The 15,433-nt window shown below is 39.4% G+C and overlaps 1 protein-coding gene across 3 annotated transcripts in view; it reads left to right on the top strand.

Moving 5' to 3' along the window:
• Window positions 1-14,441, top strand: part of LOC108701567 (uncharacterized protein C7orf50 homolog) — a 197,181-nt gene extending 182,740 nt beyond the window's left edge. For all 3 annotated transcript variants that reach the window (XM_018236378.2, XM_018236379.2, XM_018236376.2), the window contains exons 5-6: window positions 3,817-3,898; window positions 12,973-14,441. In XM_018236378.2, coding sequence (XP_018091867.1) covers window positions 3,817-3,898; window positions 12,973-13,158 — 268 coding nt within the window. In that variant the 3' untranslated portion in view covers window positions 13,159-14,441. The remainder of the gene's footprint in view (window positions 1-3,816; window positions 3,899-12,972) is intronic.
• The last annotated feature ends 992 nt before the right edge of the window (window positions 14,442-15,433 follow it).

The raw sequence follows: 15,433 nt of genomic DNA, 5'->3' as shown, positions 1-15,433 counted from the left end.
CCTGCAAGGCTCCTGACCTTACTTTGGGTCCCAGCCAGAGTGCAAGTTCTGATTTCAGATTTTGTGTGTGTGTATTTGGCCAAGCTGATCTCATCCCTTCCAACTGTGATAGTAAACGAATGCAGCACAGAGTCATTGAACAGAAACTCCATTCCCAGGAGGGAAAATGTGTAAGAAAACTGAGAGTACAAACTAAGGAGAAGATATTATGAATGAGGAATTGTGTACTAACCCAGTATCAGTGTGAGATGAGTCTAGCTAATACATTCCTACATTAAACATCACCTCTCGGCTCTGCCCTATGAGCTGATTGCCACCCTGTGCCCTTTCACTCACCCTCTTGTCTCTCTATATTTACATATTAACACATTTGTATGTGGGAAGGTGCATAGTTAATCAGGAATGTTGGAAGCTATGATAATGCCTAATCTAGCAGAATGATCAACTTGAACTCTGTTCCCTAAGGTTGCAGACCAGGCAACATTTTAAGTCAAAATATATATATAATTGTTCTTGGACAGCACCACATTCCATTTAGCTACCTTGTAGCTGCCCCTGTGCACGAAAATCCAATGTATACAAAATAGAACAAAATACCAGCACCAGGGGTCTTGACTTGAAAAAGTGATATATTGTTACATGGTATATAAAACCTAAGTTTCGGTCCCAATGGGGTCCCCTTGATAAAGGTCCCAATGGAGACCGAAACATCGGTTTTTACATACCATGTAACAATATATTTTTCAAGTCAAGACCCCTGGTACTGGTAAAATTTTATATATATATATATATATATATATATATATATATATATATATATATATATATATATATATAATTACTAGAGTCCTCAGCACTCAACCCATTATCAATATATTTAAGACATTTTGTGCATACTGCTACTGAAAAATGCCTTACCCTTTAAACAAAACAGGGATTGTTTGTCCATATATTGCAACATTTAAGCTGGCCAACTACGTCAAAGTCATCCCATATCTGGTCAGTCCTACGCTTAATTTTCATCTGATTCATTAAGAATTCAATTGCTTAATTATACATTTTACAAAGGGACTAGGTTTTACCTGCAACTTACTTGCTGCTTTCAAAGTAAAACTCCCAAACTTGGCTGCCCTTTTATTAGACACCAGTGGGATCACCTGACTATATATACCGGGCCGCCTTTAGAAATCACGGGGCCCCATACTACATCATTTCTGGGCCCCCTGGTGCCCGGCCCAAAGCCCGGCCCCAGATCCCGCTCACCCCACAGTAAAAGGGCCACACATTCATCAGAGCATGACCATCAATGTTTTTTTATTATTTATGGGGGGGTTTACTGTTTTAACAGTAAACCCCCCATAAATTATAAAAAGCCATTGATGGTCAGTGCCTCCCTTCCCGTAATGGGAATGAGCCTGGTCATCCTCTTGTATTTCCCAAGCTGCTGTATGTAGCACATTGACATACATAAAACTGTACATGATTGGAAGCTCATGGCCTCCCATAAAAGCACAAAGTACATTAGCCTTCCTTATTGTGTTTCTGAATTACTCCCTGTTCTGTCGCTCTTCCGCAGGAGACATACAAGCCATGCATGATATGCGTGAGGCGGGTGACGTTCTGCATTGCACGTAATTATCCGTTTCAGCTTTATGGAAAAAAAATGTTTGTGAAACAGCTGGTCTGGAACTCATAAAAGAGACACATGTAGGGCTCTTGGAACAACACTTAGGATATAGGTAGGCTTTTGTATAGCTAGTTTTCCAGACAATTTGACACAGTTTAAAAGCTTTTCTTGGCAGTTCTTATGGAAAAGAATACGGAGGAAGAAGCAGCGCAAGGACATCAACGTTCCGAAATGTCACATGTCACACAGGGGCCATTACAAAAAACTAGATGCTTTATTAACAGGAATATGTTTTATATATTAAAAAACGTTATATCTCAGCATCTGCTTATGCTTAATGAATTTGCACAAATACATGTGTGGGACCTGTTATCCAGAATGCTTGAAACCTGGGATTTTCCGGATAATGGATCTTTTCATCATTTGCATCTTCTTAAGTCTACTGGAAAATCATGTAAGCATTAAATAAACCCAATAGGCTGGCTTTGCTTCCAATAAGTATTAATTATATCTTAGTTTGGTTATTATAGAGCAGGGATCCCTAACCTTTTGAACCCGTGAGCAACATTCAGAAGTAAAAGTAGTTGGGGAGCAACACAAGCATGAAAAATGATCTTGGGTGCCAAATAAGTGATTGGCCATTTAGTAGCCCCTATGAGGATTGTCAACCTACATTGAGGCTCTGTTTGGCAGTACACCTGGTTTTTATACAATCAAAATTTGCCTCCAAGCCTGGAATTCAAAAATAAGCTCCTGCTTTAAAGCCACTGGGAGCAACATCCAAGGGGTTGGAGAGCAACATGTTGCTCACGAGCTACTGGTTGGGGATCACTGTTATAGAGGAAAAGGAAATCATTTTAAAATTATTTGGATAAAATGTAGTTTATGGGAGACAGTCTTTCCGTAATTCTGAGCTTTCTGGATAACAGATTTCTGGATATCCGATCCTATACCTGTATATGTATCAGCTGTGAATTTATATATATATATATAGAGAGAGAGAGAGAGAGAGAGAGAGAGAGAGAGAGAGAGAGAGAGAGAGAGAGAGTCTCTTATCCCATAAAGTATCTGATTGGACAGCTATACAAGGGGCCATACAGAATATTGCCACTTTTCTTCTGTTCCATTTGTTCTGGCCGTCAGCCCCTTCTCAGCACCGTCATCTCTTCCTGATCTGCAGAAGCACCATGCACTGGCCAACTGGGTATCAGATTAAATATTCAAACCCTGTCTGATCGATAATTCAACACACATATCAGTTGTGTATCAGCTGTCCAGCAGACACCTTCTTCTTTTATGTTCTTATTCTTCTTTTACCATTGCAATAGCTCTGCAGGGTCGGCAGCAGGCAGGGTCGGGTTGTCCAAATGCTTTATCTGATTAGATAGCATTAATAATACTGTTTAATAATAATGACAGACTATTTTTTTATTCATCCATTGTGGGAAATAATGTTACATATGTCCACAAAGCTACAAAATTACAGGCAGCAGAGTGTTTCTACAAACTCTTCTTATCTCCATCATTTCAAAAGTCTGAAAGAGATTAGGAGGTCAGTGCTGATCATCACGTGCCAGGTAACAACAGCTGGAGAGATCAAGCTCTCATATGGTATGAATGAGGATATCCAACATGTAGGCCTGCTGCTGCAAATCCCATGCTTAGTCCCATGCTCAGTTAAAGAAAGAGTAAAAAATTTTAAAAATATTAAAATATAATGTAATGTTTTCCTGTACTGGTACAACTGGTGTGTTTGCTTCAGAAACACTACTATAGTTTATATAAAGAAGCTGCTGTGTAGACATGGGGGCAGCCATTCACAGCACAGGTTACATAGCAGATAACAGATGCACTCTGTACAATCCTATTGTATTCTGTTACAGAGATTATCTGTTATCTGCTAAGTAGCTGTGCCTTTTCTCCTTTTTTAGCTTGAATGGCTCCCCCATGGCTACACAGTAGCCCATTTACAGTCTTTCTATATATTCTATATTCTCATACTTTTTACCGATGCATAGCAAAAGTTACATTATATTTTAATTACTTCAACATGCTTTTATTTGGTATTTCTGTTCCATTACTGTCTGTCGGCTCTCAGAGAAAGTGGGGGGCTTTGTTCAGTGCCTGGGGATCCTTTAAATAACAGAAACATTGATCTGACTTTATATGTGACATCTTTTTTTCTGCAGCTGGTCGAAAAAACATGAAGAATGGAAGTTTCAAAAAACCAGGCAAACATGGCTCCTTCTGCACATGTATGATCCAGAAAAGGTTAGTAGTTATTGTTTATTTATATATAGGCATGTTTATGTTTGTTTAAAAGAAAGACATCCTGATTGCTTAGGGAAAGGCATCATGTGGTATTCACATGTATAAAATATGGATGCACTGAATCCAGGATTCGGTTCAGGATTTGGCTAAATCTGAGCCTTTTTCAGCAGAATCCTAATTTGGTCAAAATAAAGAGCCTGGATGAACTTAATCCTAAACAAAAAAAGCAAAACGTTTGCCCCCAACATACAATTTCTGGGTGCAAGGAGAATTTGGATTTGGTTCGGTATTCGGCTAAATCTAGGAAGGCAGATTCTTGATTTATCCGAACCCTCATTAGGAGGGTTTGGTGCATATAAAAACATATTTCTACCTTAGAACATTGGGCATTCCAGATGTGGATCTCAAAACGTGTTTGTATTGAAAACTTCCTCGTAAGAAAGTTAGTCCAAACGTTTGTTAAAGCTGAGCTGTATACTAGTAAATAGTTTGGCAACATTCATTTTTCAGTGTATGTTTGCATTTTCTTGCATAATAGTCCTATGGGTGCTCACTTTGGGATAAGCAGAGGGAAAATTCACTCCATTTGTAGTAATGCCTAAGGGTAAAGTGTGGTGGCATAGGAGTAACTGGAAGCAACAGGACCATTGATTAGATTTAAATTGGAGCCTCCCCTCTCCATTTATCTGCCAGACTACCCATCCCTGTAATTCTCTCAATCTATCGCCTTAATACTGTATTTCACTACAAATCTTTGCAAGCATGCAAACATGGAGTAGGACATAGGCAACTGTCATTATCTAGATAATGATCTCCAATCAGAGGCTCACGAGCAACATGTTGCTCACCAACCCTTGGATGTTGCTCCCAGTGGCCTCAAAGCAGGTGCTTATTTCAGGCTTGGAGGTAAGATTTGGTTGCATGGAAATAGGGATGCACCAAATCCACTATTTTTTGGATTCGACCAAACCCCCTAATCTTTCACGAAGGATTCGGCCGAATACCGAACCGAATCTGAATCCTAATTTGCATATGCAAATTGGGGGTGGGAAGGGGAAAACATTTTTGACTTCCTTGTTTTGTGACAAAAAGTCATGCGATTTCCCTCTCCGCCCTAATTAGGATTTGTTTTTGGTTTGGCCAGACCGAAGGATTTGGACGAATCCTGCTGAAAAAGGCCGAATCCTGGCCAAATCCCGAACCGTATCCTGGATTCGGTGCATTCCTCCATGGAAACCAGTTGTACTGCCAAATAAAGCTTCCTGTAGGCTGCCAGTCCACATAGGGGCTACCAAATGGCCTATCACGGCCCTTATTTGGCACCCCCAGGAACTTTTTTCATGCTTATGTTTCTCCCCAACTTTTTTTACATTTGAATGTGGCTCACCGATAAAAAAGGTTGGAGACCCCTGACCTAGAATATGGACCTTCAAGCATTTGGATCTGTTAGAAGTGACACATTGAGTCTGACTACTAAATGAAACCAAGTGTGTGGTGTGTTCCCCAAAACATGGAATAGGGGCTAAAAAAAGAGAATGCAATTGGGGGACTAGACAGAGAGTTGGAAGGCGAGACTATAAATAGAGACTTAAAGGAGAGAGAGCAGGGGAAGAGCATTGAATTGAAAGAGAAATGGATAAGCAAGCAAACACAGAGTATAGCGGTTCCCCAAAAACATTGCAGAGTGAATGCAACAAGATATGCTGGTTTAAAAGTATTTAGTATTGTCTCAGTACATTCCCTAAAATTCTTCCTTTAACTGGTAATTGACATGTAGATGACTATAAATAACAGTCCATGCAGGCTCTGGGGTTTAATTCATTAGAATTGCTGGTTACTTATGGCTTTTTGTTTTTCATTAGCACAAGCTACTGTAACTCCCACACAGTACAACAGATGTTCTCTGCAGCAGTGAGTCCTCCGCCAGCAAATGGCTTCCCATCCCAACACCTGCTTTATATAACTATGGTGCCTCTTTCTTTATAGGGATGGATTTCTTCTTCTTTTGTTACTCAAACTGTCTGTCAGACAATTGTTTGTGTTTCCTCCCTTGGCATACTCCTATAGTACCTCTCATGGCTATACTATAGAAATAAATCATTTTTGAAAAAAATGTCTTTTATAAATAATGCTTAATGATTCCTGGCTTAAAGAAGTTTCTCTAATGTCCATGCCAGCAACAAGCTAAGGTATGAACTTAAAGCATGTAATCCTTTATCAACTAATGACCCATTGAGAAGCCCAACAAACACTTAGGGATGATGTTGAGATTACACCTACTGTAATGCCGTGTTCCTTAATTTGCAATTTCTTTTTTAGAAAAAATAAACTCGTAGAAGCTTGAAGATTAAATAAACTTTTACAAGCTTAAAGTTTAGCAGACACCATAGTTATATCAACATGTTCCACAGTATAAGTGGAGGCCACCATTTCTCCATGCCCACTTGATTTCCACTATGACTCACTACCATTTTTGTACAATGAATAAGAAAAAGATTTCTTATTTATTTAAAAAATAATCATATTTATTTTTGGGCTTAAGATTTCAAAATCTGGCATCGCTCTACTGAAGTCCATAAGACGATTCTTCTTGCAGCCGTTCATTACATTGCAGCTCATTTTCTATACAGCCACGTAAAGTTAACTTTGGGTTCCACGTCAACCACACAGGCGTCTGTTTTTTTAGGGAATGCAGTAAACTTCCTCCTATTAAAGCAACGGATGAGATGTCTTCTCATTTTCTTCTGATCATACTTGTAGATGGGGTTTCCTTCGCACAGGAACTCAAATGCGTTATCAATGCCATCATCATAAGCGTTTGCTTGTTCATCCACATCAATTATTTCCATAGTTCCTTCAGGATCATACACCAGTTCACTATAGCATTTATTTATTTGCTTCCTTAGTGAGATATAATGGTGTTTTATCTCAGCGCTGTCTGCAATCTGCACATGATGGTTTTTAAAGCAGCTGGTCAGCCATTGGTTCTCTACTCTGTTATAATGTATCTGTACAGATGGTCTTTAACCGGCTGAAATCCAACTCGGGGAAAGTTAGCAACTTTGAAGCCCCTCTGTCCCCTCAAACTGGATTTTTAACAAGGAGTGAGCTGCATCAATGATCTTGTCATCCAGAAACTCAGTACCTCGCAGAGACATTTTATGCTGCTGTGTCAGGTTGAGTTCTGGGATCCAGTCACCAGTCCCGGCAGGGAAGGGCTGGCCTCTAACTTCAAGAAGAATCATCAGAAAATTCATTCTCTTCATCCGAGTAGAATCTGGTGTGTGATTTGAATCCATCCGTTAACCTTTCTCTCTTTTTCTTTTCCTCTTTGCCCATTTTTTCAGTGTTCTGGCATAAAATGCATGTGCCACAGCGTGGGTTGTGGAATGTTTTGGGTCAAGGTCGGGGGCACTATGTCTTCTGGTGCACTTTTTGCTTCTGATGCTGCCATTCCAAATACGGAAAAGAGTTGAATTTAGTAAACCGCATACTGCCACTCATAAAACTATATGTATGAAGCACGTGGCTCCTCAACTAAATTCGATAAGATTTGGGAGAGCTGGCTTGAGGTGTACCCTAATCCTACAGTAGCTCCATTGTGTGCAAATGGGTAATATCAACTATGAACCTGATCCTAAATGTATGTAGACTGTATATGCTTAAATGGGTAACTCTGTCAATTTGCCAATTGTTAAATAAAATAAAAACTTTAAATATGGAAAAGGGTTTTTGTAAACTGGTATTTAGGGTAAGAAGATTTTGCCAGATCACTTTTTTTTTGTTTTTGTAAGTGGTGCAATGTATAAATATATATCTACCAGCCAGTGTGTGCTTTATTGGTATTCTGAGGCCTACAAACCACTGTTCTTTAAAGCCCAACTTTTCATCGGAAACCATTCCCTCTCTCACCAAACATCAGTATCAGAATGTATTGCCGTGAAATCTACCAAAGCTATTGATAAGGGAAGCTCAGTGAGAATAGTATAGAGGCATTTAAAATAAATCGCAATGAACGTTCAGAGAGGGAAGAATAAACCAAGGCAGGAAACAGCAGTCTAAAACATATATCTAATATAATAAGCCTCATTCCTCATGGTAGAACTGATTAACCATCTCAATAGTGTCTACTGTACATTTGGCTTGGTACAGCCTTCTCATAACTGTCAGCCAGAAAGAGAGAGAGAATGAGCCTTAAAATGTATTTACAATGTGAGATTCTGCTGTTGATTTAAAAGGAGAGGCAGATAATGGCTAATGAACATTGCATTGCCTGTAGTTACCCACTAAGAACCATTTCGGCTTTTAACAAGCACCCGGTAACCCAGGAATTGATGCTAAAATATTTACTAGCCGTAGGGCTAAGCAATACCAGCCTAAGGGCAAATACACCATGTTGATAGGTACAATCATCTACTATTTGTGCTTCCCCCCCCAAGAGAAAGTGTCACTGAAGTGATTGTTCTACGTTATTTATTGAATGTTAAACAAAATAAACATCCCGCATGTCACCTGCACATTGTATCAGGTCTCCCTCTTCAATACTGAGCAACCCTGCTGGGTTTAGCTGTGGGTTATTCATTCCTGTAGAAGCATACAGCTACCAGCATATTATATGTAGTGGTTTTCACTCTACAATAAAATATCGTCACTATGGAATCTGGAAATCAAAGTTTCTTCTCTGAAAAATGAGAAAAAGAGTTTCAGTTAGAACAATGAATCAGGGGTCAAATCCCAAACAAATCACACATTAAATTCCTCATTTAGACCATCTAGGAATTTGGATTGCAATTCCTGAATCCAATTGCACACCCCCCCCCCTCTGGAGTTGCATTTGTTTCACATCCTGCCCCTAACTTTTTTAACTTTTTAAAGTACAGGTATGGGACCTGTTATCCAAAATGCCCGGGACCTGGGTTTTCTGGATATCGGATCTTTTCATAATTTGGATACCAGGTCCCGTACCTGTATATGTAAATCTTACATTATAAGCCCTCCATCACTGTTGATTTGAAGAATGTATACAGCTGTAAGGAAAGCTCCCACTGTGGATCATGGCAACTCAAGAGCTGTTACAGAAATGGAAACAAGTGCTGCTAATAAATGTTGCCATTTCCACATGACATCACCAGAAGTGGGCGAGGCTCGCTGCTGGAAGTGACATCATTTCGACTGCACACTTGCTCAACTGATGTCACTGAATACCTAATGTGTATGCACACATTCAGCCGAGGAGCTTGAAAAAACTGGAGAAATTTTGGTTTTGGTCATATCCGCATGTTTTATATATACCCTGTATATGTGTGTGTGTGTGTGTGTGTGTGTATGTATGTATGTATGTATGTATGTATGTATGTATGTATGTATGTGTATATATATATATATATCAAACGCCTGGGTGCAATATCCATAATTTTATCCACAAGAAATCCAAGAAGATCCGCACTCACAGGTCTTACTACTTAAAATAAAAATGTTTTTATTGCACAGCTTACAGCCGAACGGTTGAGGCCGAACCATTAGGCTGTAAGCTCTGCAATAATTTTTTTTTTATTTAAGTAGTAAGACCTGTGAGTGCGGATCTTCTTGGATTTCTTGTGGATAAAATTATGGATATTGCACCCAGGCGTTTGAACTTTCTATTTGAGAGTGCCAAATAGAATATATATATATATATATATATATATATATATATATATATATATATATATATATATATATATATATATATATATATATATATATATATATATATATATATATATATAGACCAGCAACACCAGGATTCCCCTGATGGGACCGAAACGTCACGTTGGCTGCACATGCACTTTTTAATATATTTGCTTATTTCATAAGAAATCCTGGTGTTGCTGGTCTTCCTTTGAGTACATTTTGAAATTTTACTGTGCACCTGGGGCTGGAATGGAAGCGGAGTGCTGCCCAAAATAATTCTATGTGTGTGTGTATATATATATATATATAATAGAGTCCCACAGTGCCTGCACTCGATCCAAAGGATGAAGCCAGAGGTGCACGATCCAAATGTAATTGATATATGGAAAGAAGATCAGCACTCTCTGTAGTTTTGGTGAAATTGTGTTGATTTATTAATCAAAAATCACATCTTATCCGACGTTTCGGTCCCACATGGGGACCTTTCTCAAGGATACAGTGTACATAGAGTGTAGAGAATAAATACCCACCCCCATCAGTGAATTTGGGCGCCAAAAATGAAATCATAAGTCCATATAAGGAACATAGAGTCCAAAGGTTTCTTCTGTTTTTCACATGTCAAGTGCACCGCTTTTTTCAACCACTAGGTGTCAGTGTCTGACCAACTGTGTCTGTATAAGTGTTCATTTGAAACTGTAACATTTCATGTATCAAAAAAAGGAAAAAAGAAAAAAAGAAACTGTATCTTTCTACATGCAGACAATAAAGAAACATTTGTTACTCACATAATTTGTTTGAAAGTTCATTTCTTAGCTGTATAGATCTTATATATAACTTTTCATGAAGTGGAGGAAACAGAACCTGTTAACGTAATAAAAACCATATTAGACAAGGAAACAATTCAGTTGCAGTTGTCCATTTAGCCCTTTGGGGGTAACGCAATCCAATTCATAAATCCAAAAGGCCTCTCTTTGTAGCAACAGCTTTTCCATATCCCCTCCCCTAAGGGTTTTTTTTTATATGGTCAATTGGCATGCATTTAAATTGTGAAGGGTCATGTTTAGCTTCACGCCAGTGTTTAGCCACTGGCTGCTGGGCAATATCTTGTTTACCAGGATCTATTTGCCTGTTTGTGTCAAGTGCTGCCCTTATACTTGCCCTGTGCATGTTAATTCTCTCTTTAAGCTGTCGAACAGTTTTCCCGCAGTAGATTAACCCACATGGACATTTGATGATGTACACTACCATTGTTGTAGTGCATGTCATTTTGTGCCCAATTTTGTACACTTTTCCCGTTCTCGGGTGTCTAAACTCTGTTCCCAGTATCAAAGTATTGCAAATAACACAACCTGTGCATTTATGTACTCCTGGACGTGGGCTTAGAAAATGCTGTGATGGGGACTGTATATACTTCCCTGCAGGGTCTGATGGGCTTAAAGGAGAAGGAAAGCCCCAGGGCGCAAAACCCCTCCCCCCTCCCCTGTGTTGCCCCCCCTCCCTCCTCCCCCCTGGCCTACCTGTCCCCCTGGGCAAATGCCCCTAACTTGTTACTCACCCCTCTGCGCAGGTCCTGTCCACGGAGTTCACAGTTGCCATCTTCTTCCTGCTCTGACCGGCGTCTTCTGGCGCATGCGCAGTAGGAACAGGTACCGGTACAGCTCTACTGCGCATGCGCCGAATGTCACGAAGTTTTCCGATTTCACTTCGTGACATTCGGCGCATGAGCAATAGAGCTGTACCGGTACCTGTTCCTACTGCGCATGCGCCAGAAGACGCCGGTCAGAGCAGGAAGAAGACGCGCGTGGGAGAAGATGGCGACTGTGAACTCCGTGGACAGGACCTGCGCAGAGGGGTGAGTAACAAGTTAGGGGCATTTGCCCAGGGGGACAGGTAGGCCAGGGGGGAGGAGGGAGGGGGGGCAACACAGGGGAGGGGGGAGGGGTTTTGCGCCCTGGGGCTTTCCTTCTCCTTTAAGTGTTCCTTGAGGCTGGTGTTCCTGGAATAACTGAACCTTGGTTTGCGTGGTATTCTGTTGCCCATGATGTCATCATTAACCAGTATTTCCAAATAATTCAACACTGCACCTCTAGTGTCCTTGCTATGAGGGTTATATTTACTGACGTAATACATGTTGTTACTGTCATTGTCTCTTAACTGTTTTGCCTTTTTCTTTAAAAGCTGTTCTCGATCCATGGCACTAACTATATCTATGGTTTCACTGATGAGCGCTTGTGGATAGCCCCTATTTAGGAACTTTTGTCCCATGATATTATATATATATGTATGTGTGTGTGTTCCTGTATGAAATGGATATAATAAACCTTTAGCGTGTTTGATACACACCATTTTGTGATTTTTCCTCGTAGTTTTATCAATTTGCTTCGGATATATATATGTTTTTTTTTCTTTCTAAGGGCCAATTCTGCCAGCCATGCCCTGTGCTGTGCTATATATTATTGATTCCATGATGTGAAAAGGGTGCATCGCAAGGGGAAGTAAACATCATGCTTTAGGGTGGTGGCAGACGTGGAGGGAGATTAGTCGCCCAGCGACAAATCGCCTTTTCTTTGGGTGATTAATCTCCTCGAAATGCCTTCCCACCAGCAAGAATATAAATCGCTGGCGGGATGGCACTCGGAACGCTTTGTTTTCCGAAGTCACCTGAAGTATCCTCATGAGGCAACTTCGGGCGACTTCAGAAAACAAAGCGTTCCGAGTGCCATTCCACCGACGATTTACATTCTGGCCGCCCCAAGAAGAAGAGGCGATTTGTCGTTGGGCGACTAATCTCCCCCCAGTAGCCACATCTTCCACCACCCTAAAACACTTTCTCTGTGTCATTCAAATGCCATAACATATTATTACAGAATGGTGGGGACGTTAACTGAATAATACATGTAACACAGACCCTGTAAGCAATAACTCTGACCTTAGAGTCTAGCAATTAGAATAATGTGCCTTGAAATGCTTTATTAGAACGTATATTAATCTGGCAATTATCTGTCTGTGTGAGCGCAGAGATCCATCATTGCCGGCTAAGCTTTCCCTTCCCAGTGTTTATTATGAGTTAAGGCCCTGGTGGGAAAATTACAAATGAAGCCTGCACATAATCCTATACATAATAATAATAATAATAATAATAATAATAATAATCCTATTTATTCTTAAAGGGGAAGTTTACCTAAAAAAACATATCTAGAAAATTATGCTTCAGTCCGTGTGCAAACCACTGTATATAAACATAAGTAGAGTTGTAAGATTGTTGTATGTAATCCTATAAACAAAGTATGTTGGTCAGTCCAGGCAGAATTATTGTATATCTGCATAGTGTATATATATTATTACACATCCAGCTCTCCCCTTTACTCCAGGTTTCCATCATGTTGTCTTGTTTCTTTTAGGTACCCGACAAATACTTCAAGATCCTTTTAGACTACATAGCAGGGCTGCAAGGCAGGGCACGGGACACCACAGTGCAGAAAGCCGAGGCCTTAATGAAGCAGTATGACAGCTCCGATGACACAAAGGAGGAAGATCATGTTGCAAAGATGGCCAGGATCAGAGACGTCCTGCAGATCTTATCATAGGATTCCATACAGTACATTGCACAGCAGAAACGGACTATAGGCTTGGAGCGGGCGTATCTGTGTTTAACTAAGGCAGATGATAGAATTTAAAGCCTATACTGTATATATGTTATGCAGAAAGAGATTTCCCCCCAGAAAGTGAGCAATAAAGGTTTAGACAATGCTTACTTACCCTTCTGTATGTGGATTACATCTACCTGCTGGCAAAGGCACATAATACACATTTTAGGTGATATGTATTATATGGAACCCAGTATCCAAAATACTCCAAATACTGGCAATGTCATCAGCCAGTACATATTGTACAGGTATGGGACCTGTTATCCAGAATGCTCGGGACCTGGGGCATTCCGGATAACTGATCTTTCTGTAATTTGGATCTTCATAACTTAAGTCTACTAGAAAATCATTTAAACATTAATTAAACCCAATAGGCTGGTTTTGCCTCCAATAAAGATTAATTATATCTTAGTTGGGATCAAGTACAAGCTACTGTTTTATTATTACACAGAAAAAGGAAATCATTTTTTAAAATTTGGATTATTTGGATAAAATGGAGTCTACAGGAGACCCCCTTTGCCTAATTTGGAGCTTTCTGGATAACGGGTTTCCGGATAACGGATCCTATACCTGTATAAACAATCATGTCTATATTCCTCTGTAATAATTACACAGTGCATTAACTAATGCTAATTAACCCAGAACACACTGATACTCTATAACAACCCCTCTTCCAGAAACAGCAAGTCCCAGGCACCGCAGATAATAGATCCCATACCTGGACCTCAATGATCACGGGTTCAGCATGCAGTTTAGTGCTTAGAGTTATATTGATAGATCAGCACCAAATGTCTAAATGATACAATAATTTGAGGGTGGCACCAACAAGGCAAAAATTCTTACAGATTTTTTTCTTGCTGCATTTTGTGCAAGATGCTTCTTCCCTTTTCTTTTTTTTTTAATTCTTTGGTATTTATCATGTTTCACTTGAAGTTTGTGTAATAACATTTTTATTGAATTGTATCAAAACCGCTGTATTTTCAAAGTAAGATCTTAAAAATACAAGTATGGGACCTGTTATACAGAATGCTCAGGACCTGGGGTTTTCCGGATAACTGATCTTTCTGTATTTGGATCTTCATAACTTAAAGTGATACTGACACTTAAAAACTACTTTTTAAAATATGAATGTACATTAAAAGTTACTTATAGATCATGTCGATCATTTTTTGCGGAGAGATTTGTTTTTGTAAGTAATTGTTAATTAAAGTTTCTAAACCTGACTGTCCCTGTCAGAGTTTCTAATGTTAACGGATTCTTGCTGCACAAATATGGCAGCCCCCTCATACAGGAACATGGGGCATCAGACAGGTAATGTAAAACATTGTGCAAATACTTTAAGGCAAAGTTATAAGTAGCTTTCAAAGGCAATATTATAATAGATGTAAAAAAAAAAGAGTTTAATTTCTGGTGTCAGTATCTCTTTGTCTACTAGATAATCTTTTAAACATCAAATAAACCCAATAGTCTGGTTTTGCCTCCAATAAGAATTAATTATATCTTAGTTTGGATCAAGTACAAGGTACTGTTTTATTACAGAGAAAAACAAAAAACTGGAGTATTTGGATTAAATGGGAGTCTATGAGAAACAGCTTTCTGGATAACTGGTTTCCGGATAACGAATCCCATAACGATACAGATCACTTGAGGGAGTCGGCTTGCTGGGTGCTCCCATTGAGAACAGAGCTTCAGCATGACTTCCGGTGTTCTGTAACCAGTCTGGCCTGTACTTTTGGGCTGTTGAATATCAGAAAATTCAGCAATTTAGTCTGAACTAAATGTCACCTGCAATATATTGGGTCTTGGGAGGTGGCACTTGTACACAATTTGATATTGACGTGTGAGTATTAAGTACTGTGCATTCCTAAATAATCCATGTAAACTGTATCTTTTTCTTTCTGTAGAACAGAAGTGTCTTATGTAACCAGTTCTTTTTTCTGTGTGTGGAACATTATACCCAATCAGAACATCACAATATTCATGTCTAAATGGCAAATACAATACAGGAATGGGACCTCTTATCCAGAATGCTCGGGACCTGGGGTTTTCCGGATAACAGATCTTTCTGTAATTCAGATCTTCATATCTTAAGTCTACTAGAAAATCAGTTAGACATTAAATAAGCCCAATAGTCTGGTTTTGCCTCCAATAACGATTAATTATATATTATTTTGGATCAAGTACAAGATACTGTTTTATTATTACAGAGAAAAAG

Source organism: Xenopus laevis, chromosome 9_10L (genome assembly GCF_017654675.1).
Source record: "Xenopus laevis strain J_2021 chromosome 9_10L, Xenopus_laevis_v10.1, whole genome shotgun sequence".
NCBI lineage: Eukaryota > Metazoa > Chordata > Amphibia > Anura > Pipidae > Xenopus > Xenopus laevis.
The sequence above is the reverse complement of the archived record's forward strand: the minus strand, read 5'-3'. Positions and strand labels throughout refer to the sequence as shown.